Source organism: Nelumbo nucifera, chromosome 1 (genome assembly GCF_055504915.1).
Source record: "Nelumbo nucifera cultivar China Antique chromosome 1, China Antique-T2T, whole genome shotgun sequence".
Lineage (NCBI taxonomy): Eukaryota > Viridiplantae > Streptophyta > Magnoliopsida > Proteales > Nelumbonaceae > Nelumbo > Nelumbo nucifera.
In genome coordinates this window covers 65,484,102-65,509,080 of record NC_142649.1, presented here as the reverse complement: position 1 = coordinate 65,509,080, position 24,979 = coordinate 65,484,102, and the positions used below count along the sequence as shown (strand labels likewise).

Genomic DNA, 24,979 nt, shown 5'->3' with positions numbered 1-24,979 from the left:
AACGGAAGGAGAAGAAAGAGAAGAAGAAAGGAGAGAGGGAGGAAGGGAGTAGGTGAGAGGGGGTGCCGCCGCCATTGCTCTGCTTATGGGTTCAAATGGGGAGGGGGAGGTAGCAGATCGCCGCTACCCCTTGCATTGGTTTTCTTGCCACTGTCACCTCCTCTGCCCCTTGCACAAATCGCCAATGGTAACGGGGAAGGCACTAGTTCTCTCCCTCCTTTATTCGACGTCACTAGTACTTGTGGTAGTGATTTCTCAAATTTTTTCATTGGGGTCACACAATTTTGGTGTGACCCCAAATTCACGATTTTGGGATCTGATATCTCACATTTTTCTCATCCCATCCCTCTATTTCCCTCAAAACATATGAGAAAAAAAGAAATATTTTTTGAATATTCCCTTTTTCTCGTTCCCATCCCACAAACCAAACGGAGCCTAAACGTTTAATTTGTCAATTAACTAAATAGGGTTATTTAATAAATTTGCCCAGTAATAATTTCTTAACACATTTTCAGTAATTCAAATTCACCAACGCTAATAAATTCTCTTTCACTCCTACAACCCGCAGCTTCGAAGCTCTCGCAAGCTTTTAAAGGAAATCACAAAGGGCGCGAAAGCACAAACGTCCTATGCTTTGATCTCCATTTCAATCTTCTCCATGCCCGGGGGAAGGAAACCCTAAAAGCTTGTACCTATTTGTGTTCCATTTCAGTCATGTTCTCTCCTGCAACGAAGAAATCCTCTTTCAACTCTCAGAAAGATCGAAATCCAGTTCGTGCAGCGCCAGATTCTCCTTTAACGCCACTTTCCGACAACCGGCAGAGCACTTCGGCCGCAAACCGACCGAGCACCGGAACACCCGCGCCATGGGCTTCTCGATTATCAGTTCTTGCTAGGTATGAGGTTTATAGCGTTTTGCTAGTAACAGATTCTAATTTTTCAGTGTGTGAACTACGAACGCTCATAATATTGAACTATATCTTTACTTATATTGAGTTCGATCAGAAATAACTTATTTAGTTGGGGTACAAACTCTCAATCAAGTTCATGAAGTTTGATGATCTGAACATCGGAAGATTTTATTTGGCTTTTAGAAATGATTTGTAGGACATTATGGAACTTTTGCACCTCTCAGTTGTTAGTTTGGGTAATTTTAGGATGCTGTTTGTTTGTTCTAAGAATTACAAGAACGTAATAAGAGTGGGGACTATACATTTAAATTAAGGGTTTCAAGAATTTGTATATTTTCGAGTTTGAACGTTTCTGTAGTCTGTAGTCTTTGTTTACATGCCAATCTACAGGAGGTTCTCTTTCCATGTCGTCTTTCCCCTTGTCTCTGTTTGTCTATTTTATTACCAATAATCAATTGGACCATAATGATGTCCAGCTTCATTTTGAAGTGCTAAACTATGTTTTTTTCTTTGCTTTTGGGGAAAGGTAAGAAGGGGTTACTGCCCATAATTTGCTATGTTAATGAAAAGAGAAAATATTGCAATATCACGTTGGGTGTTTTGTAATTGTGTTAGTTATCATCTTAACTTTTTATCCAGAATTCCACCAGCGAAGAAGGCTGAGAAGGGGCCTGATGCGGATCCAATTGAGCCTGTATATGTTGGGGAGTTCCCCCAAATAGTTCGTGCTGCACAAGCCAGTTACCTGCATAAGACTGTTCCTGGTTAGCACAGTTACTCTAAGACAAGCCTATATATTGTCATCTTCCTTGAGCACTAATGTTTTGCTATGATAACTTTCTTTTTTCTTCTGGCAGGTCATGCATGGATTTCTGGAGGAATGGATAAGGGAACCTCCCTGGCTTGGATAATCTGTGTAAACCAGCTTTTTATCTGGAGTTACTTATCACCAACAGCTTCAAGAAAATGTGTTGTTCTCGAGCTTCCTTCATCTGTTCTGGAAAGTGGGGGTATTACTACAAAGTCCAGTCACTGTAATAGATGGATGCTCTGTACTGTCAATTGGGATGGTACATGTGAGAGCAAAAGCAAAATGGTAGAACAGTGCAACTCTGTAGGTATAGTTATGTGTAACCAGAAGACTCATGCTGTTTTATTTTGGCCTGACATTTACTCTGAAGGGGAGGCTGCTCCTGTCATTAGTGTTGCATCTTTTGATGAAACTCTGTTTCATTCTTCACATGCTGATGGGAAAACCACACTGAACTGGCCACGGGAGCATGGTAGGATGGGAAATAGTAACATGGAAGAAAGAAGTTCTTTCAACTCATTGATTGCTTCTCCTTTTCCTGGTACGCGTGCTTGTATTGCACTAGCATGTGGTTCTGATGGTCAGCTATGGAAATTTCAGTGTAGTCCTTCTGGCATTTCCCAGAAAAATATTTCTCAATCTTTGTATTCTTTATCCAGTCAAGCTAGTGATCAACCTGTTGTGACTGGGTATCCAAGGTCTCTTGCATGGCGTTATCCACTCCATTCATCAGAGGAATCCAATCGGCAATTCTTTTTGTTGACAGACCATGAGATACAGTGTTTCAATATTAAACTTACTTCTGACTCAACTATTTCAAAACTGTGGTCCCATGAAATTATTGGTACTGATGGTGATTTGGGCATTAAGAAGGACCTAGCAGGCCAGAAGCGCATTTGGCCTCTAGATATGCAGGTAGATGATTGGGGGAAAGAATTAACCATTCTTGTTGCTATATTTTGTAAGGATCGGGTGTGCAGTTCAAGCTACACACAGTACTCACTTCTGACAATGAGGTATAAACCTGGGATAAATATTTCTTCAGAAAATGTTGAACCAATACATGAGAGGATATTGGAGAAAAAAGCTCCCCCTCAAGAGATAATCCCAAAGGCAAGAGTAGAAGATGAGGGCTTTTTGTTTTCCATGAGACTCCGTGTTGGAGGCAAGCCTTCTGGATCAGCAATCATACTTTCTGGGGATGGAACAGCTACAGTGTCCACATATTGGAGAAGTTCAACTCGGCTTTATCAGTTTGACTTGCCTTACGATGCAGGAAAAGTTCTGGATGCTTCAGTCTTCCCTTCTACGGAGGCTAATGAAGAGGGTGCATGGGTTGTACTAACTGAGAAAGCAGGAGTGTGGGCAATACCCGAGAAGGCTGTTCTACTTGGTGGGGTTGAACCACCTGAGCGAAGCTTGTCACGTAAAGGAAGCTCAAAGGGAGCTATGGAAGAAGAGAGAAGGAACCTGTCATTGGTAGGCAACATTGCTCCTAGAAGGGCTAGTTCTGAAGCACGGGATACTGGAGATAAACAAAGTGCACTGATGTCTGGGATCACACGCCGAGTTGCTCAAGATGAAGAGTCTGAAACTTTACTAGGTCATCTCTTCCATGAATTTCTTTTGTCTGGCAGGGTGGATGGCTCACTTGAAAAGCTTAAAAACTTTGGAGCATTTGAAAAGGATGGAGAAGCAAATGTTTTTGCTCGCACAAGCAGATCAATTGTTGACACCCTTGCTAAACATTGGACTACAACCAGAGGAGCTGAAATTGTGGCTATGTCTGTTGTGTCCTCCCAGCTTTTGGATAAGCAGCAGAAACATCAAAGGTTTCTCCAGTTTCTTGCATTATCTAAGTGCCATGAGGAGCTTTTTTCCAGGCAGAGTATGGCCTTCTCCCAATAGTATCTATTACTCCATATTAAAAACTTTCTAGGCGATTTAATGTTCTATGAATTGAGTGCTTGTATGCTGGCCTTTTCTGTTCTGCCTACTTAAATATTGGTAAATTGCTTTCATTTATCAAAAAAAAAATCGGTAAATTGCTTTCTTGAGAAAGAAAAAAAAAAGTTCCAGATCATCAGTCATGCAGATGATGCATGGATGCCAAGTGTCCAGGTATCTAAGCATCTAAGCATGTTTACCTTTAAAAATCACAACCTGGGTCTCAGAATCAAGAAAGAAAATAAGAGAAAGAGTAGAAGAAAAAAAGTATGTAACAATAAGAAAATACGAAAAAGAAAAAAATCTATGGCTTTTCTATAAAGTGGAAAAGACAAAGTAAGTCTATTGTGTGTGTTTATGTTCTTATCTTTTAATTCTCTTTTGAGGGTGGTGGTGGTGGTAAGACCAGTACTGATATGCTCAATGCCTTGCCGAAAGTCTTTTTTAGCAGCTTTTGGTCTGTCTTAGTTGAAAGTTTTAATTTGTCAGATGACAATCCTAGTTATAGGGGTTTCATGACAAATTTATTTGCCATTCTTCTTGCTAGGATGCTTCAAATATTACCTAGGCCCCAGAAAAAATTATTATTCTGTTGCATTGACAGGGTATTCATTGCAACTTATCATGGAGCATGGTGAAAAGCTTGCTGGTATGATCCAGCTGAGGGAGTTGCAAAATACAATAAACCAGAACCGTTCAAATGAGATCAGCTCTCCATCTTTTAGTTCACCAAATGCAATGGCTGGCTCTCTTTGGGATCTGATTCAATTAGTTGGTGAGAAAGCCCGGCGAAATACAGTTCTTCTTATGGATAGGGACAATGCTGAAGTATTTTACAGTAAAGTTTCTGATCTACAAGAAGTATTTTATTGCTTAAGTCATCAGCTACAGTATATAATTGGTGGGGAACAGCCACGGATTATACATATTCAGCGAGCTTGTGAACTCTCAAATGCATGCACAACTCTAATCAGGACTGCAATGCAATACAAAAATGAATATCATACTTGGTATCCTTTGCCTTCAGATATTGCGCCTTGGTATTGTCAAGCTGTGGTCCGTGATGGGCTATGGAGTTTAGCTTGTTACATGTGTCATCTTTTAAGTGAATCAACTGGGCTTGATTCAGCAGCAAAACCAGATTTACATTCTTGCTTAGAAGGGCTAACTGATGATCTGCTAGAGGCATATACTGGTGCCATAGCAGCAAAAGTTGAACATGGAAAAGAGCATAAAGGTCTGTTACACGAGTATTGGACAAGGAGGGATAAGCTGCTTGGTTCCCTTTATCTACATGTCAAGGGTTTTGTGGAAGCCAGGTGTAAGGTGATTGTGTTATCAAATGTTTAATATTTTCATGTATGTTCCTTTAGACATTATATACATGTGCAGCCAAGCAGTGAGGGAAACTCATGTTAATTTGCTATTAATTTTTTGCATGCCCCATTCAGTTTCAGTACATGTTATCTGGACATAAACTTCACTTTATATCCCTTTACAATTATTGGAGGATGGGTTGTATCGTTTTTAAGACTGCTCCTCTGATACTTGGGCTAGTAGGCAGTTCCTTGTAGTTTCAATTTTTTTTTTTAGTGTGAAATTTGAACTGAGCAGGAAAATATCTTCTTGTTCATGACTTCATGCACATGCTAAGGTTTATGAAGAAGTTAACAGACTAGCCTATTGCAAATACAAAGATGCATGTTACAGATCTTATTCCAGAATTCCCTAATTTTGATGTCTTACCACTGGTTTGGTCATTGGCCCTTTCTGGCAAGAAATGGAACTGTTTTAGCAGTCTGTACCTATGTTGTCAGACTCTGACTGGACTGAAAACCAGAATGCTCATTGGATCAAGGTTTTACCGGTTAACCAACTGGTTGGTTTGTTCTGACCATGAAAACCATCAATTAACCAGGACCCAGAAAGGTCACCATGTTGCCAAGTTCCTGGTTCAACTGTCTGGTCTGGTCCAAGTCTGACAACTTTGTTCTGTACCAGATTATGTCAATTAAGAACTTTGGATGGTGTGGGTTTTACTGTCAGGACATTTCAATTGGCCCTGGGAAAAACCACATAGCTTTGGAGGAATAGGGTCATGCTAATCACACTTATTAAGAACAAAAGTTGTGTTATTTATATGGTAAACTGGCAATGAGCTTTGGGTTATAACTGATGGAAAAACTTCATTCCTATGAATATTTCTCATGTGAATGACATGCTATTACAATTTTAAAGAAAATTTTATTTGGATGTGCTCTTTTGACTTGTCCTTGGATGCATACTACAAGGTGGGCCTCAGAAAATTGTTGTTGGTATATATTTCCACTATTAGTATCCTGCTTCTGTTTCTACTCACCCATGACAGCCACCAAATTGAGAAAGATACAGCATTGTTTCTTTTCTTTGATTGGGAAAAGATACAGCAGTGACACCCATATTGTTTTTTAATCAGTAGCTTATTAAATTTATTAAGTTGTGAAGAAAGAATTATATACAAAAAACTCTGTGCCAGCACATGTTTAATTATTAAAGTTCCTTTAAGAACATTTGGATTCTTATAGAAAGCAATGTTTTGCTCCTTGTGGCTTACAAAATTTAGCTTTTCAAGTTCACACAAGCTGTGAAATTGCGGTTTTCATCTTTGTATTTCATGTTGCTTGATAATTTGATTGCTTTTATTTTTAATGATCTCTGATGTCAATAGAAGGTAGACATTTAATTTTTAAATTCTTAACTAGACTTTTAACCAAACAAAGTCTTTCTTGTTTCAGCTTAAGGTTTTTGGTTGTTGCAGGATTCAAATGAAGGGACAGTTGAAAAAAAGGAACCAATGTTTAGAGAGCTTCTTTCACCGTTATTATCCATTGCTAGACGGCATGAGGGCTACCAAACTTTGTGGAACATATGCTGTGATCTCAATGATACAGTACTTCAGAGAAGTCTTATGGTATTAGTACAGATCTTGATATCCTAGCATGCCTTTTGTCTTGGCATTTTGTTTTCCTTCAAATTATTATTAATATTATCATTAATTTATTTGTATTTTGCAGAAACTACAACCTGTCTTATTCCAGTGGTAGTGAAATTGCAGGAGTTTTTTCTTTGATAGTAAAGAAAAATTCATTTAAAGAAAAGAAAATACAAAATAGGTGATAAGGAATGACACACAAAAAAACCAAATAACATCCTAAACTCTCCATCAACAACATCCCCCCTCCCCCAAAACTTCTGCTCTCTTTTCTCTTTCTTTGAACTTTCCAAAAGTTCTTCTTTCGGCCTCATTCTCTCCTGGATACAGCACTCCCAGAGCTTTCCTACTTTAGTTTCTTTGTCAATGGCTTTCTTCAAATCCACATTTTGTTTTGCCCAAGGCACTTCATCTAGGGGCACTTCTTGATCTTCATCATTCTGTGCTAAAGTGGCCCCACGATCCTGTTCCTCAACCTCATCTACCCCCGCCAACTTTCTACTATCTTCAACAAATCCTCTATCTACTTCATCAATCCCTTCTAATGGTTTTATTCTGTACTTGTTTATCCTGATCACCCTCCAAATGGTTTAGAATACCAACTCTCTAATCACATTAAATTCTCTAACAGAAGATGAATCACCCAGATCCATATCTTTTACATCATGTTGAAACTCCTCTAAAACAGATTCTTCCCTTACATTATTTTTTGCTGAAAAGTTACCCTCATCAATGCAACTATTTGAGGAGATATCTGTGAAAAATTTTCAGATGATTTATACTTGAACATTCAGGTTCTTTAAGATTCACATCTATGTTGTTCCTCATTGCTTTCCTCTTATAAACCTTCTTAAACTTTTCACGTTTTTTTTTTTAATATTTTGAGAAGTGACCACTCTCAGATTTGAACCTGCTTTCTCATTGGTTATTGTACCTAGCAATGGCCTCTTTGTTGCATCTAAAAATAAAATATTATTGGTCACACTGTGGAATCTATTGTTTTGCTTATTTAACAGTAGTTTTTTTCCTGAACTTGATATATCTTATTAAACACAAATAACATTGAAAATGGGGATGCTAGCTTGAATACTAGAGATTAGGTTTGTATCTAGTGCTCCTTTCTTGATGTAGGATAGTCAACTTTGATACCAATTGCCGTAAGGCAACTATAACCCAAGGGTGAAACTAAGTGTTAGAATGCTCGAGTCAGGGGTATTTTGGTCATTCTGGTGTATCTTCTTGAAAGTGAAAGGTCTATTGTATCTGAGTTTAAGTTATGTGTCCCATCTTCTATGAGGGACAAAATTGTCTTTCTTGTAACTGAAGTTTTATGAATAAAAGTCAAGTGGTAGGAGAGTGATTTTTTACATTCTCTTCTAGTCTGGCCGAACACTCTTCTTCTCTCCTTCTTCTTCTTTCTTCTTCTCTACTTTGACCTAGAATCAACTAGGGTTTATTCACATGGTATCAGAGCAATAAGGTCTTGTGTTTTCTTGCTGCTGTCTTCTTCCTGGGTTCGCTGCCAGCTTCACAGTAGGTTTCATCATCCTACAACTGACCTGATTGAAGACTCGATAAAGGGCTGAAAAGGAGTTGCCGTTTTGAGACCCTAGAGGTGAGAATGCCTTTGGCCGCTGCTGTGGTGGTCGTTGAAGTGGTATACTAGACCCTCTATTCAATGTACGAAGAGGGCTGGACGTATACAGGTATGGACACTGCTGTCGTGTGTTCAGAAATGGACTGTGAATGCTAATTTTTTGTGCTTCAAAAGTTAGTTGTTGTGGTGCTGGGTGAAACTGATACACATATCAGTTATGTTCCAATTTTTTCTTGCTCGCATGTGTGCTGAAAGAAGAGTAGTAGACTGCTGATGTCCACGATAGCAGTGGTGTGGTGTTGGTTGTGTTGTGGTGGCTGACATATCTATGATTCTAAATACTTAAAAGTGAACCCCTAGACTTTGTGTGTAATCAGTTCTGCAGTATGAAGAACAAGTGTTCGATGAAATGACTTAGTAATTTCAGCCGTGGTGTGTTGATGGTAAATGGTTCTGCAGTGTGCAGTCCAAGTGTTTGATGTGTTGACTGAATGATTTCAGCTTTAGAGTGTAGTGTGTAATGTGCAGTTGAAGAAAGTGGAGTTGGTGGTATCATAAGTGAGATAAGTCTTGTGACGAGTGTGAGATTGTGGTGTATATTCAAAGGTGAAATAATTGAGATGGCTTCAACTGTAGATGGGAATGACAACAAAACCGGCATCATGCTTTCTTCAGATTATCTAAGTGTTCAAATGACATCCATCAAGTTGAATGGTGAGAACTATGTACCATGGGCAAAATCTGTGGAGGTGTTCTTGAAGGCCAAGAGGAAAGTAAAACATGTGAGGGAGGAGAAACCTCCCTCTGATTCTCTTGGGTTTAGTGATTGGGAACAAGATGATGCACAAATAATGACATGGCTTTGGAACAACATGGAACCAAAGATTAGTGTGAACTTCATGTTCCTAGATACAGCCAAAGAGATCTGGGATCATGCTAAAAAGTTGTATTCTGGACAAGACAACACAACTAGGGTATATCAGTTATACCAAGAGTACTTCAATTTGAAGCAAGGAAGTCAAAGCTTAGAAGAGTATTATGCAAGTTTGAGGAACATTCGCAATGAGTTAAATGTGGGCTTGAAGGTTGAGTATGAGCCTGTCAGAGCATAGATATTGGGGGGATCAGCTCTCCCCTCACTTGAAGAAGTTTTTGCCTGTCTTAAGAGGACATCCATTGAGCCGGTGGAACATTCTTCCTTCTCTGATAGATCTGGTTTGGTAGTGACTAAAGGGAGTGGCTGTGGAATTTGAAGTGGTGGTGGCAGCAGTGGCCCTCCAAGCAACCGTGGTGGACACATGTTTAACCGGGCTAGTGGCCGGACTGGAGGCCGAGAGTCGGGGGGAGGCCGTGGAAAAGGAAGGGGTAATGCTCAGAGAAAATGTGTACATTGTGGCTAATTTCTGCTATGATTTGCGTGGTCCACCCAACACTTAGGCTAACCATGCTACATCTAAGAGTAGTAGCACAATTACTGAAAGCCAGCAAACTGTCCCAACCCCCTCCACACCCGCTTGTGCTTCCGGACAGGAAATGGTGAGTGTACCACGGGCAATATATGAGCAGTTCCTTCAAACATCTCAACAGAACACAACTACACTTGCCCATTCAGGTATGGCTTGTTTAGCTTCCAAAGCCTCACCCTGGATCATTGATTTTGGAGCCTCGGACCATATGTTTGGGACTCTTGATGTATTTTCTTTCCTTTCTCGCTCCTCTACATCTCAGACAGTTACACTTACTAATGGTTCTACATCTCCTATTTGTGGTGTTGGTGATGTTGATCTCTCCTCATTGTCTTTAGCATCTGTTTTATATGTTCCTAAGTTCCCTTTTAACCTTATGTCTGTTAGCAGATTAACCAAGTCCCTTAATTGTTCTGTAACCTTCTATCATTCTTCTTGTGTGTTTCAGGATCTCAAGACGGGGAAGAAGATTGGTGGAGGGCATGAAGCAGGTGGTTTGTATTACCTTGATGGTGGTGGCCCCCCAGTGGCTTTTCAGTCGTCTCTTACTCCTCTCCAATGGCACTGCAGACTTGGTCATCCCTCTCTCAAGGCTTTGAAGCTGCTAGTTCCTTCCTTGAGTCATCTTTCATCATTAGATTGTGAGTCATGTCAGTTGGGAAAACATCATCGAGTCTCATTTAGTCCAAGAATTGATAGTCGTGTCTCAAGTCCTTTTGCTTTAGTTCAATCGGATGCCCATGTCAATCCTTGGAAGTCAATCCCCTTTCTCCGTGTTGTTTCCCACTTTGTCTCCCTTTCCTCTCACCCCAAGAGTCTTTGGCCGTGTTTGTTTTGTTCAACACTTGGGGCCTGGAGTAGACAAGTTAGATGCTCGAGCTACGAAGTGTATTTTTCTTGGCTACTCAAGGACTCAGAAAGGGTATAAGTGTTATAATCCAAAGTTTCGTAAATCGTCTGTGTGCCCTGATGTCACATTCTTTGAATCAGTTTCTTTTTTCTCAGATGCCGGGGTCTCTTCTTCTCCCTCTGTGGTTCATCTTCCAGTTCCGGTTGTGGGCCCTCTTCCTGTAGCTCCCATTCCTACTGCAGATGCACATCATATGCCTATTACTACAGAGAGGCCGCCGATTACTCAAGTGTACCCGCAGAAGTGCTTCGGCCCCTCTTCCACTTCAGCACCTGTCGACAGATCCTGCTACTACTCCTTCTCCCTCAGATCTTGATCTCCCTATTGCTTTGCGGAAAGGTAAACATACTTGTACTTCTCATCCCATTTCAGACTATGTTTCCACTACTCACCTTTCTGCTTCTCATTGCAAGTTTATATCATTACTCTCATCAGTTCCCATTCCCAAGACTGTACAGGAAGCCCTTACCTCCCCAGGGTGGCGGCAAGCCATGGAAGAACTCTCTGCTTTACAACATAATCACACGTGGGAACTCACCACCCTTCCTCCTGGTAAGCACACTGTTGGGTGTAAATGGGTCTATACAGTGAAGCATCTTCTTGATGGCAGTGTGGAACGATTGAAGGCACAGTTGATGATCCTGGAAGATACAGAAGGTTGGTGGGAAAGTTGAACTACCTGACCATTACCCGACCAGATATATCATTTGTTGTGAGTGTGGTGGGTCAGTTTATGCAACATCCCCGGGTTCCTCATTGGGAAGCTATTATGAGAATTGTTAGGTACCTAAAGGGTGCTCCAGGTCGTGGTTTGTTATACCAAAAGGGAGGAACTCTTGAGATAGTAGGGTACACAGATACTGATTGGGCTGGCTCTATATCAGATAGGGGGTCAACCACAGGGTATTGTACCTTCCTGGGTGGCAATCTTGTAACTTGGAAGAGCAAGAAGCAAACAGTGGTGGCAAGAAGTAGTGCAGAAGTAGAGTACAGGGCTATGGCCCATACCACATGTGAACTAGTATGGCTGAAGAACTTACTATAGGAGATGGGTTTCTCAATTGACAAACCCATGAAACTATACTGTGATAACCAAGCTGCTGTTCACATCTCATCCAATCCCGTCTTCCATGAAAGAACTAAACATATTGAGGTGGATTGTCACTTTGTGAGAGAGAAAGTGATAAGTGGGGTGATAACTACATCTCATGTGAGCTCAGGAAATCAGTGGGCAGATCTCTTCACAAAAGGATTGTCTCGGGGAAGAATAGATTACATTTGTAACAAGCTGGGACTATATGATTTATACTCTCCAGTTTGAGGGGGAGTGTTAGAATGCTCGAGTCAGGGGTATTTTGGTCATTCTGGTGTATCTTCTTGAAAGTGAAAGGTCTATTGTATCTGAGTTTAAGTTATGTGTCCCATCTTCTATGAGGGACAAAATTGTCTTTCTTGTAACTGAAGTTTTATGAATAAAAGTCAAGTGGGTCGGCTAGGAGAGTGATTTTTTACATTCTCTCTTCTAGTCTGGCCGAACACTCTTTTCCTCTCCTTCTTCTTCTTCTTTCTCTTTTCTTTCTTCTTTCTTCTTCTCTACTTTGACCTAGAATCAACTAGGGTTTATTCACACTAAGAAGGTTTAATAAGATAGGATATTGTTAGGTTAGGATGAATCTTAGGGTTTAACTGCAAAAATTGCAACTTTGTCCCAAAACATAAAAAATCTGAGTGAAGGAAAACAAGTTTAGGATTATAAAGTTTCAATGGGATTTTTTAGGTAGGTTTGGAACGGAGAGTTTCGGAAGGTGACCGAGTTTGGAGCATTATTCTAAAAATGATAATTGATAATCATATCATAAATCATAGGGAAGATTGAATTGAATAATATCATGAATCATATTGTAAATTTTATTATTATTTCTATTTCTACAAATTTGTCAAGAAAATAAAAAGTATATGCATTAAAACTTGAATATAAAAAAAGCGATTTTACTCCATTTTAAATTCATGTACTTTATAGTTTATACAACAGATGTTTTCTTTTTTAGGTAAAAAGATAAGGGAGGAAATAATTTGTGTCCCAGGTATTTTCCATAGCAAGGGTTAGGAAAGAGAAAGATGGAAATTGGGGTGAAAGCCTAGGCAGCTTAATTGCTGATAAAAAAGCATAGGCGGTTTAATACAAAGTTTATTACTAGGACAATCAAAACTTAAGATGATAAAATTGATTTTGAATTGAAAACCAATTAACTCACATATATATGGGTGCAAATTGGGCCAGGTTAGGTCGGATTGAGGTCAACCCTAACCCAATCTGAGGTTCTGAACCCTCAACCCTAATCCTACCCAACCTAAAACCCCTCAACCCTAAACCAACCCAACTCAACTCAAAGTTGACTTCAGGTTGGCCCAATCTGACTTTTCTTCCATCCTCTTAAAGTCTCGTAAAATCTCTCAAATTCTTTTCCTCTTTGACTAGGAGACCTAAACTCATTTTTTATGATCATATATAGGAGCAGCCCAGTGCACAAGGCTGCCACTAATGTGGGGTCTGGGGAGGGACAACTCATATATGTATGCATCCTTACCCCTGCAGTTACACAGATAGGCTATTTCCAAATCATATATTGACCATATTTGTTATAGGTATTTGCTTGTTTGATGATTTTATTGATTCTTTCTAGGGTTGTTCATCAATCCGATGAATCTGACCAACCTGACCCAACCTGACTTGAGTTGGTCGGTTTTCTAGTATTTTCAGTCTGCTTTGGTTCAGCCATTATGTTAATCCGAGAGGTTGGGTTGATTTTGGTTTGGCCATGTGTAAACCGACCAAAACTGACCCGACCCGACCATAGTATTTTATATTTTAAATTAAAATTTTTTAATATGGAAAATTGGGAAATTTTCCATATTTCCTAGTTTAAAATATTTTATATTGTAAATTGATTTTTTTAAATTTAATTTTTAATAGTACTGTTGTATTTTTTTAAATTTAGACCTTTTGATCCAACCAACCAAACCGGTAAACTGACCCAAGCTGATCAACCTGAATTGGCCGATTTTTAATAATGGTTAGTCAGTTTTGGGCAACCCCCCATGAACACCCCTAGTTCTTTCGGTACAAAAGTGAAAGAAGAAATGTTTCAAATGATTGGAGTTTACTATGAATTATTACAGATCTCCTATTGAGAATAAAAAATCATGAATAACTTACAATAATAAAACATAAAATTACGGAATGAAGATCACTAATAACAACTTATCATTAGGGTTAGGGATAAAAGTTAAGACAAATGGATTATATCATTAATAGTATGTAGTGGACTATAATACATATGTACAATACCAATGGTAGAGTCGCGTTCGGGCTGGGTTGTCCAAGGAGTCAACCCTAACCCAACATTAAGTGAAGTCAGATCAGTAAATGTCAACTATAACCCTAACCCAATCATCAACCCAACTCAACACAACCCAACTTTTTTCCAAGTTGGGTTAGGGTTGGTTTTGGGCTAGCCCAGACCGAGTTGCAGTCCTACACATACAATGGCTATTTGACCTGTATATAACAGAAGATAAACTCTATAAGGTTTATAAATATGTCTTTAACTTAAATAAATCTTAATCTAGTAAGTTGAAAGAAAACCACTGAAAAATATAAACAGAAAGTAATGAGAAAATAGAGAATTGGGTACCAGTTCAGTTGATTTGAATTGCCCAGATTGTAATGTTCACAAATCTAATTGATTGAAGGGGACTCTAAGGTGATTGTGGGCTGGCTGCAGAACCCCAATTCAGTTACTTGGAGCTATAGGGATCTTATTTCATCCTATGAAAAAATTTAAATGGTTAACAAGACACATGATTATTAGAGTCCAATGGGTGGGTAGGTTGGCAAATGTTTTTGCTGTTTGTCTTGCCAAACAAGGAGAATCTAGGGAAGAGCTTTTTCAGGAAAGTCTGTAATTTCTTCTTGTTTTTTTTTTTCTTGTTTCACTGTAACATCTAGGAGAGGCTGCACCTAGCACCTCTCCAAGGGATGCTTGTAACAGATTATTCTCTTTGATTAATGAATTCACATTTCAGTTATCAAAAAAATGTCCATCTGAGGTTCTGAAGCCAGTTTTGTGTATGTGTGGACCCGGATCTGATGGTAGCCTGACTGTAGGTCCATCTTGGAAAAATACTTAGCTTGGCCCAATTCGTCGAGCAATTCTTCAATCAGCGGTATGGGGTACCTATCCTTGACCGTGATGCGGTTCAGGTCTCTATAATCCACACAAAACCTCCAACTCCCGTCTTTCTTTCTCACCAAAATCACCGGTGATGAGTATGGATTGCCACTGGGCCGAATTAGTCCCTTGCCTAATAGCTCTGTCACCATTCACTCTACTTCCACTCTTTGGTAATGGGGGTAGCGGTAGGGCCTGACATTGGCGGGTGGAGCTTCGGGTTGGATGGGGATCCGATGGTCATGGACTCGAGGGGGTGGTAGTGTAGTGGGTTCTTGGAAAACATTCGAATAGGCTCGAAGCAGTAATTGGAGTTGCTGGGTTTGGTCAGGGGTTGGGTTATTACTTCCTATGATTGGAGTGGGCCCTGCATGCATTGAGCTCGTACTCATCAGCAAGGGTGTTGAGTCATGTTGGCAGGCCTTGAAGATGGCTTCCAAACTTCCTGCGGCTATGGGCTGGGCTTTAACCCCCTTCAATGTACAAGGTTTACCATCATGGGTGAACTGCATGGTCAACTCAGTTCAGTCGCACACCACTGGGCCCAACAATTGTAGCCATTGTATGTCCAGGACAATATCAGCCCCTGTGAACTCTAATGGATGTAGGTCCACCTTAAATCGGTACCCTTGAATCCCCAACTCCACTGCCTTGCACCTCCCATCACAGGTGATTTGGTGGCTATTTGCCACGTTTACAGCAAGTTGGGAAACCGGTTCCACTGCTAACCCCAGTCGATCAGCCAACCGAGGAGTAATAAAGTTCAAGGAGCTCCCACTGTCAATCAAGACAACAACATTCTTTCCTGCTATCAGCCCTTTCACTTGCATGGTCCTGGGGGCCTGATAACCTGCCAAAGCCTGTAGTGATATGACGTAGTATTCCTCCTCCGGTACCACCTCCATCTTCTGTATACTCGGGTCTTTCGTCTGGGAATCCCAAAGCCTGTAGGGATATGACGTAGTATTCCTCCTCTGGTACCACCTCCATCTTCTGTATACCCGGGTCTTTCATCTGGGTATCCGGTTCCTCTTCCCCTTCTACTTGTAGTAGGAACATTTGTTGGGCCTTGCATTTGTGGCCAGGGATGAACTTTTCATCATAATTGTAGCAGAGACCTTTCTTTCTACGGGCTTGCATCTCGGTCCATGATAGTCTCCGGTATGGGAGGGTCATAGCTCTCAACTTCCTATTCGGTGGGGCTGGTAAGGGAACGGGTTTGTGGGGGGTGGTGGGGGTTGGTAGGAGAGGTCTCGGTTTTGGGTCAATCTTTGGGTAAGGTTCTTTCTGATTCAGGCCCGCCTGAGGCCCATTTGGCCTCCCCAACTTCTGTAATTGGTCCAACCTTTCTTCCTGGAGCTTGGCCAGGCCCATTGCCGCCATCAAGGTGGTCGGTTGCATGGTGTTCACTTAAATTCTTATTTCATCCCTTAAGCCGCCTATAAAGTAATCCACCGGGGCTGTCTCCGGTCAGTCATGAACCCAGGTGGCTAACCTTTCAAAGTCCTTCTGGTATTCTCTTACCGTACCAGTCTGCTTCACTTGGGAGAGTGATTCATTAAAGTTCTCATACCCGGAAGGCCCGAACCTCACACGCAATGCTTCAGTAAGGTCTAGCCATGTGGTCTAAGGGTGGGTTTTCCGGTACCACTGGTACCACATAATGGCTTCGCCATCCATGTGTATGGCAGCAATGGAGACCCTCTGATCTGTTGGGGTCTCATGGAAGTCGAAATAACGTTCAGCCCGGTAAATCTAGGGAATGGGATCATCACCTGAGTACATAGGAAAGTCGATCTTAGCAGCCTTGACTGGGTACGCTCCTCCTCGCCGTACGCTGTTGCTGCTCGATCCTTCCGCCTCTGGGGTTCTGGGTCTTGCCGAGATTCGCTCGAATTGGCCTACCAGAGCTGAGAGAGTCTCCTTGATTTCCCTCAACTCACTGGTGGTCTGGTGGACTTCCCCTTCTATACGATCAATATGTTCCTCCGCCGACATGGATCTGGTGGTTGGCATCGTGGCTAGGCTCTGATACCAACTGTTAAGACCCTACTCTATTTGAGTTGCCGATGAGAGGGGGAGGGAGGGAGGGAGGGAGAGAGCGAGGGAGCGAGCGAGCGAGAGAGAGAGAGAGAGAGAGAGAGAGAGAGAGAGAGAGAGAGAGAGAGAGAGAGAGAGAGAGAGAGAGATTCTGCTAAATGATTCACTGCTCATTCACGCAATGCGGGTTGGTCTTATAGTGCATGGTCGTACAACCCATAACAACCTCTGAGCACACATCCCTCTATTCAGTACGTGGGTGATGTGTGTATACAAACGTAATTGGTGGAGTAACCCTTGCAACTCTCTGGACCTTCAAATGGGCTTGATGGGTCTGAAGTGTTTCATCTGGGATATTCTTCTTATGGGGCTTATCAAAATATAAACTTCAATTTTAAAATTAATGGTTTAAAAACCTATTATCTAAAATTAAAATACATAAACATAATTTGTAAAGCATTTTCAAATGAAAATTTTAAAATAAATTCAAACATATAAAACATTTTCAATCATGTAAAGCCCACAATCTCTTTTTTTCTTCAATTACATTACTTCAAGTAGTTAATGTGATGTAAAACATATTACATTCCTGATTTTACGAGTTGCCTTTGTGACACGCCCCTTCACAATCTCTGTTTTCTCCTCAATTGCATTACTTCAAGTGGACAATGTGATGTAAAACATATTACATTCCTGATTCTACGAGTTGCCTTTGTGCTACGCATAGTTTTCAAGGCACCAAGGTGAGGCTGGGCGTTAGGGGAGGCGCCTTGTTGCCTAGGCGATGGATTTGTTTATATAGAAAACATAGATCCTAGGGTAGTTCCCTAGGTACCATAGCCATATTTCCTTAATAATTATTCATAATTTTCATAAGAAAAGTATAGAGTTCATATTAAAGTATAGAAAATCAACATATTCATGAGAAGAAAAAAAAGAAGGAAAAGAAAATTCAAAAAATATAGGGGCTGAACCCTTATTATAGAAAATGGGTTGATTAGACAAAATTTGAAGTTCTTCCTTGTTGTTTCAGGTTTTAAAGTCTTTGAGGGTTCAATACAGCATTTAGCAATGTTTGTATTGATTAAATCCTAACAAATAAGAAAATAATAAAAACAAATTAGTATATAAACACTCAAAATGAATATTTTAGTTTAATAGTGCCTATTTTATAATTATAATGAAAAAAAATAAAGAATAAAAAAGTATTTTACAATACATAGTACAAAACTGCTTGGCGATTAGGCGAGGTGAGCTTCAAAGGGTGCCTTGTCGCCTGGGTGCCGCCTTGACAACTATGGTGCTACACCCCTTGAGGCAAGCCCAAAGAAGTCCATGTCTGGGTCTTAAATTCTTAATTCTCACACAAAAAGTAATGATTTTATAATTTTAATTGCCTTCGCTCCAGTTTGTTTGCTTCGCTCACTCACCAAAGCTCCGAGAACCCCCTATTTGCTAATGTTGTTCATTCATTCATCTTAATAAAATATATTCTTAAAAGGCAATTAAAATTATAAAATCATTATTTTTTTAGTGTGAGAATTAAGAATTTAAGACCTAACATGGACTTGTTTGGGCTTGCCTCAAGGGGCGTGGTTGGGGGTCCAGGGGAAAAGCCCCCGGTCCATCCGGTAGGTTAAAAAAAGCAAAAAAATGTACAATTTTCAAAAGGCGCACACCTGGGCCAAGGCGCAAGGCACATCAGGTGCATCCCTAGGCGCACCAGGCGTGCGCCTTTTGAAAGTGCTGTTCCTAGGACTTGGGTGAGGCGCCTACCCTAAAATGTGCCTAGCCTGTGTGTGCCTTTTAACTCACCGAAGCAGAGTTTCTTGCTGTAATCCAAGGGGATCAAATAGCAAAAGATTTGAACTTGGAGAAATAGTTCATTGACAGGGACTCCAAATTGGTTGTGGGATGGTTAGAGAAACCAGAGACACTTATATGGGCATGGAGGGACTTAATGAAGAAATTTATTTGGAAAACCAGGACTGTGATTTTAAATATTCAGTGGGTATGAAGATCAGCTAATGGAATGGCAGAATTGCTGGCAAAACAAGGGGTTAGCAGGGATATCTTTTATTGGGTAAATTTGTAATGTAATTTTACTTGTATTGATTGAGTGAGGGTGCACCTAGCACCTCTCCTTGGGTTGCTTGTACTGATGATATTTTGAAGTTTTCTAATAAAATTTCATTCACTTAAAATAACCTTTACCTTCAAACAGTAGCCATCCTATATAAATGCATTAGACACAGATCCAATAAATTATGTCTCACTGTATAGGGGACTCTTGCATTGTATATCTTTTTCGGAAAAGGTAAAGTAATGGTATTATATTCACTATCAAAGTAAGCCCATGTACAACAAGAGACTGTACATTGGGAAATTTCAACTGGCTCATTTGGCAGCTTAAAAAAAAGATTTAACAGAGAGTAGGCACCTCTCTCCCACCGCCACTCTCTTCTATCTTGCTACTCTACCTGAGGTCTGAGGACAAACATGCTGAAGAGATAGAAGAACATCCAATTCCTGATTCATCTCCCAAAATTGAAATTTCTTCCAAGGGGAGGGCATCAAATAACATCCCTATTAATTAATTTGTAGCAGTCCTTAACTCAGACATCTCTATATTGAGATGTCAAAAACAAAGAAGAATATACTTCCATTCATTGGCTGCGCCCCACACCACCTATCCTTCCAAAATTTTACCTTTCTCCCCTCTATCTTGTAAGCAACTCATTGGGAAAACTGAGACCACACTGATGTTCTATAAGACTGCACCTGATTTCTAGCTTCCTATCCCATCTCCCTTGACTCAAATTTGGTAGCAATAACCCTCCTCAAGCTTTCAAGGGTTTGCATATCCTTTCAGCCTTTCCCAATCCACAAAATGCAATCTACGTGGCAGAGCCACATATCTTAAAAGTTTCTTGTTCATGCATTTCAGTTGGAAATTTATCTTCTGTTTAAGTATTGGTTCATTGATGTGAAACCCAAGGATGATAGCAAGCCTTGAATCATATTTTACACATCTTGTCTCTAAACTATGTTGTTGATTGGCTTTTTCCCTTATTCTGAATTGGCATACTTCATGAGCATGTTATAGATATCTCCAATTTTCCTTCTTTTTGTTTATGGTGACAGTTGAACCTGTTGCTCTTCCTACCCCTACTTTGCCACATGAATCGTTCTAGAAGGGATTTTCCAGAATGGGATTCTCCATATTTTGTAGCATGCATCTGTATCTAATCTCATTGGCCAGAATTGAAGGAAAAATGATTTTAAAGATTGTGATGACAACTTTTCTGTTATTGTTGACACTTTCTTTTGCATTCTTTTATTCCGATTTTGTCTTTGTGACACATTTCTTCTTCCTGAATGCCTTGGAAATTTTCCCTCTACAGCATGAGAGCATGGGGCCTCGAGGAGGGTTTAGTTACTTTGTGTTTGAAAGATTGTATGAAGAACAGAAGTTTGCAAAGCTTCTAAGGCTTGGGGAAGAATTCCAGGAGGAGCTAGTTGCCTTTCTAAAACAACACAAGAATCTGTTGTGGCTTCATCAAATATTCCTAAATCATTTCTCCTCAGCTTCAGAAACTCTGCATAAATTGGCTCTTTCTGAAGATGATGCCCCTATTTCGTCAGCTGAAGAAGAGCTGGATGCTGACTGTGCAAGAGTGAAACCAACTTTGGCAGAAAGAAGACGTCTACTTAACCTCTCCAAGATAGCTGTAATGGCAGGTTTTTTATCTCACTTATTTGTTAGTTATTTTTTTCCTCTTGAAAAGTGCATTATTTTGTACCTTTATTTCGTTTGCTATCCAGCCACCCTGTATCTTTGATGATCATTCATCTATTGTTTCTAGGAATTAGGATTAAGGTTGAGATATACAATCAAGTCTATTTTGTCTCAGTAGATGCCAAAACAAATAGCTCAACTGACATGAGGCTGAGTTTGATATACTATGTGGTAATAGTTCAAAAGCTCATATACATGCAAGAAATGGGCTTTGCTGACATTCATGGATGTCATGGTTTAATGCCCATTGTACCAGTCATCTAGTAACACTACAGTTCTGAAACCCCTGCCTGCATGTGGAGCAGAGAGGAACAAACATGTAGAGTTCTCATTGAATGACTTCATTTTTACTTGTTTGTAACGTTTAGGAGGTTTAAATGGAAGTGCATTCACCATGTACTATATAATTCAGTCCCTTAAAATTGAATATCCAAGCTGAAATGCTCAAGATGATATCTTTTCAAATGTAAATTATTAAATCCAAAGCTAACTGCAATTCTGTCACTTTATCTAAGTTCTTTTTGGAGTTGGAGTTAGGCTTATAACTAGATTACATCAATGAGGCGCACCTAGGCACCCGGCCGAGGCGCATTTTAGGGTATGCACCTTGCCTAGGTCCTAGGCGCAGCCCTTTCAAAATGTGCATGCCTGATGTGCCTTGCACCTCAGCCCAGGCGTGCGCTTTTTGAAAATTTGACACTTTTTTCTTTTTTGAACCTAGCCCTCTATTTGCTAATGTTGTTCATTCATTCATCTTACTAAAATATCTTCTTAAAAAAGTAATTAAAATTATAAAATCATTATTTTTTGTGTGAGAACTAAGAATTTAAGACCCTAACATGGACTTGTTTGGCCTTGCCTTGAGGGGTGTGGCACAAAGGCGGCTTGTAGAAATAAGAATGTAATATGTTTTACATCACATTAGCTACTTGAAGTAATGCAATTGAGGAAAAAAAGAGATTGTGGGTTTTACATGCTTGAAAATGTTTTATATGTTTGATTTTATTTTTTAATTCTCATTTGAATACTCTTTACATGTTATGTTTATGTATTTTAATTTTAGATAATAGGTTTTTTTAAACATTTATTTTAAAATTTAAGTTTATATTTTTATTAATATTATGCTTAATATTTTTGTTTTTTTTTGCAATTTTTTTGAATTTTCTGGCATTTTTTAGCTTTTTTTTTGTATTTTTGTGCCTTGCTTCAAAAAGGCATACGCCTTGCATCTCAGGTGCAAATTGGCCCCTGTGCCTTTTTTGTGCCTTGTGCTTTTAAAACACTAGATTACATACATTTGTCTCGAAGTGTACATGCATGGAAATAGATATTATTTCAGGTACAAAAAAGGACATAACAGTGCATTTAACTGTTTCTTCTAGGCATGCAGTGGACCAACAAAAACTCTAATAAAGACTGTTGATTCTCTCTTGGCTGTTATTTTTGTCTTCTCTCTAGTCAGTTTTAGTGGCATACTAAGGATGGCCCTAAAATAAGTTGGGTCAACATGTTTAAACCAGGGTGAAAGTCATTTCTTAATTCAGAGCAATTTATGGAAATTTGTGTAGTCTAAAAGTACAGGCCTTGTGTACAGAGGACTTCAACTGCTGTTTTGAGAATATAGTTCTTGACCATCTTTTTTTTTTTTGAAAAGAAAAGGTAGCACATAGTTGCATTAATCAAAACAGAATGGATGTAGTTAACATAAACACACACACACAAAAGCAAAATGGATGCAAAGCCCATGTCCAACCAGATGCTGCTATACATTGGGATTTGAAAAATCTCCCAAAAAGAAGCAAGAGCCTTTAGTGTGTCTTTTGTCATCTAATGTTATTCTTGTGCTATGAATTAGATTTTGGTGTTGCAGTTTATTAGTCACTTTTGGAGAATGAGATGAAGCTGTCTTATCTATAATTAATGTGATAAAGCTGTCTTCAACAGCCTTTTGCCTGAAGTCATAAACACTTATTCAGACCTATTTATAAATTCACATACTACATTAAAACTTTGTAAGAACTTAAAGAAATCCCTCGTTCAATTAAATTTAAATATTTATATTTATTAGTAACAATATTTCTCCTTATGAAGTGTTCTTTAAGAAGCCTGGACCAGCATTTCTAAAATTTTAAACCACTGGAACAACCCTTTACCTTGATAAATCCATTCAACTCGCAATCCCCTAATCATTTTGAAGGCTTATTTTTATCCATCAGCCATAAAAGATGCTTGTCTAGAAGCTGTAACCACTAGGTAAGCAACATCAAACTGACATTTGGCCATTTGCATCTTATCTGCACTGTTGAGTGGTTATCTTGATGTATAAGTCACTGTGTCATTACTTATTGTTATTCTTTGTTTTTTATTCTTTTTATGAAATTTACGTCTTTCTCTAGTTTGCTACATAATAAACCACTAACAGATGTTGAATGCTCAACAGGAAGGGATGCTGAGCTCGAAACAAATAAAAAGCGTATAGAGGCTGATTTAAAGATCTTGAAATTGCAGGTGTTGTATTCAGAAGATGGCATAGTTGTCTTTGTTCTTTATATCTTAATTTCCCAACCTATCTTGTTTTCAATCACTATAATGGTCTTGTTCAAAAAAGAGATGGTCCTTCATCTTCAGTGCAGATTGCCCAGGACTTATAAAATTAGATTAAGCAGGTAGTGTCTTGGATGTTGGCTAGCCCATGAAACAACTGGACAACATCTAATATGTGATTCTTTTTTTTTTTTTTTCTGGTCATATCTTGCCCAATGCAGGATGTGCCATTGCTTTCCCACCCAATGCAGGATGTGCCATTGCTTTACAAAATTGCTCCTGAACAATGAAATTTTTGGAGTCTTAGATTTGTTAAAGCAAAACAACATGCCATTACAGCTGTCATGTATAAGAAAGAAACCACTCAGGAAATTATTGCTTGAAATGTGACAAACAGGGATATATCTATGGGCCTATGGCAGAATATTATGATATGGCTGAATTACCTGGATGATTAATTGCATGATATCAAAATTATATTTGGCCAGATAATATTCATCAAGCTAAACATTTATGCACTTCCCAGATGATGTCTCTGGTTCTTTGTGATGCAGGAGGACATTATCAGGCTTCTTCCTGGTAATAAAGAGAAGGAAGACATTGGGAAACAGCTTCTTCCTCCTGGGGAGCTGATTGAACTGTGCCTGAAGGGCCAAACACCAGAGCTTGCCTTACTGGCTTTTGATGTCTTCGCTTGGACCAGCTCCTCTTACCGAAAGTTCAACAGAAGTCTTCTTGAGGAATGCTGGAAGAATGCTGCTGATCAGCATGATTGGGGAAATCTCTACCAAGAATCTCTAGCTGAAGGTTGGAGTGATGAAGTGACCCTACAGTTTCTGCAAGAGACTGTGCTCTTTCAGGCTTCATACAGGTGTTATGGACCCAAAGCAGAGACATATGAAGGAGGGTTTGATGAGGTGCTGCAACTAAGGCAAAATGACTTTGAGGTTCCTTTGTTGAAGGATCCTGTTCCTTCTGTTGAAGAGATCTTGATGCAGCACAAGGATTTTCCCGACGCAGGTAAGCTAATGTTGACTGCGATCATGTTGGGTAAGTTGGGAGCTGATATCAGGGCCGAGGAGGATTCTTCTATGGAGCGGTGATGATACGTCATTCCTTTAAATTTCAGTTGTCAAATTTTGTACTATTAGTAGGCATTTTTTCTCTTGTTAATTAGCAGAAAAGTTATTATCATCTCGTTTTCACTACATTTCCGGGAAATGGAATATTGATCTAGGAGAAAAGACTCACAAGTCATCTTGATCCTCAATCCTATCTCATCTGTATGTTTGAGCAATAGAAGTTAAATACCTTTTCCGTCCAAGTGTTAAGTGTTAATCACCACAAGCGGAGAAAAGAAAAAGATAAAAACAAGTAAACGCTGAGGCCTGATGACTCTGGTGGCCACATTTCCCGCTTAACCTTCTGGGTGGATTCAAAAGATTGGGCTGCTTAACATTCTTTGAAAGCTGGGATTGCTTGTGTGGCGAGGGACAACCAGGGTAAAGTGATGCATGCCCGTTGCCAAAATTTCTCTAGTTCTTCAGTTCTTGTTGCAGAACTTTGGGCCATCAGATTTGGCTGCTTTGAGGCGTTCGCCTTGGGATTTTCTCAGGTGATAGTAGAGTCTCCCTGGACGCAATTAGTTTGATAAACAAGTTGAAGGATAACAGTCTCCCTCCTTTGTACAACTTAGCCCAATATTAGGGATGGCCACGGAGCTACTCAAGCTCAGCTCGTGAAAAGCTTAG

General features: G+C 39.7%; 1 protein-coding gene across 2 annotated transcripts; it reads left to right on the top strand.

Moving 5' to 3' along the window:
* The first annotated feature begins 532 nt into the window (after positions 1–532).
* On the top strand, positions 533–24,552 carry LOC104594209 (Nucleoporin, Nup133/Nup155-like protein). Of its 2 annotated transcripts, none has more exons than XM_088899221.1 (8): positions 533–896; positions 1,551–1,675; positions 1,769–3,610; positions 4,274–4,995; positions 6,467–6,619; positions 20,290–20,626; positions 23,129–23,192; positions 23,783–24,552. In XM_088899221.1, exons 1-7 carry the CDS (start codon positions 715–717, stop codon positions 23,161–23,163), a joined length of 3,396 nt encoding a protein of 1,131 aa, XP_088755347.1. In that variant the 5' UTR covers positions 533–714; the 3' UTR covers positions 23,164–23,192; positions 23,783–24,552. The 2 variants fall into 2 exon arrangements, with proteins under 2 accessions (XP_088755347.1, XP_010252707.1); XM_010254405.3 differs by having other exon boundaries at positions 23,125–23,192.
* Positions 24,553–24,979: the final 427 nt, after the last annotated feature.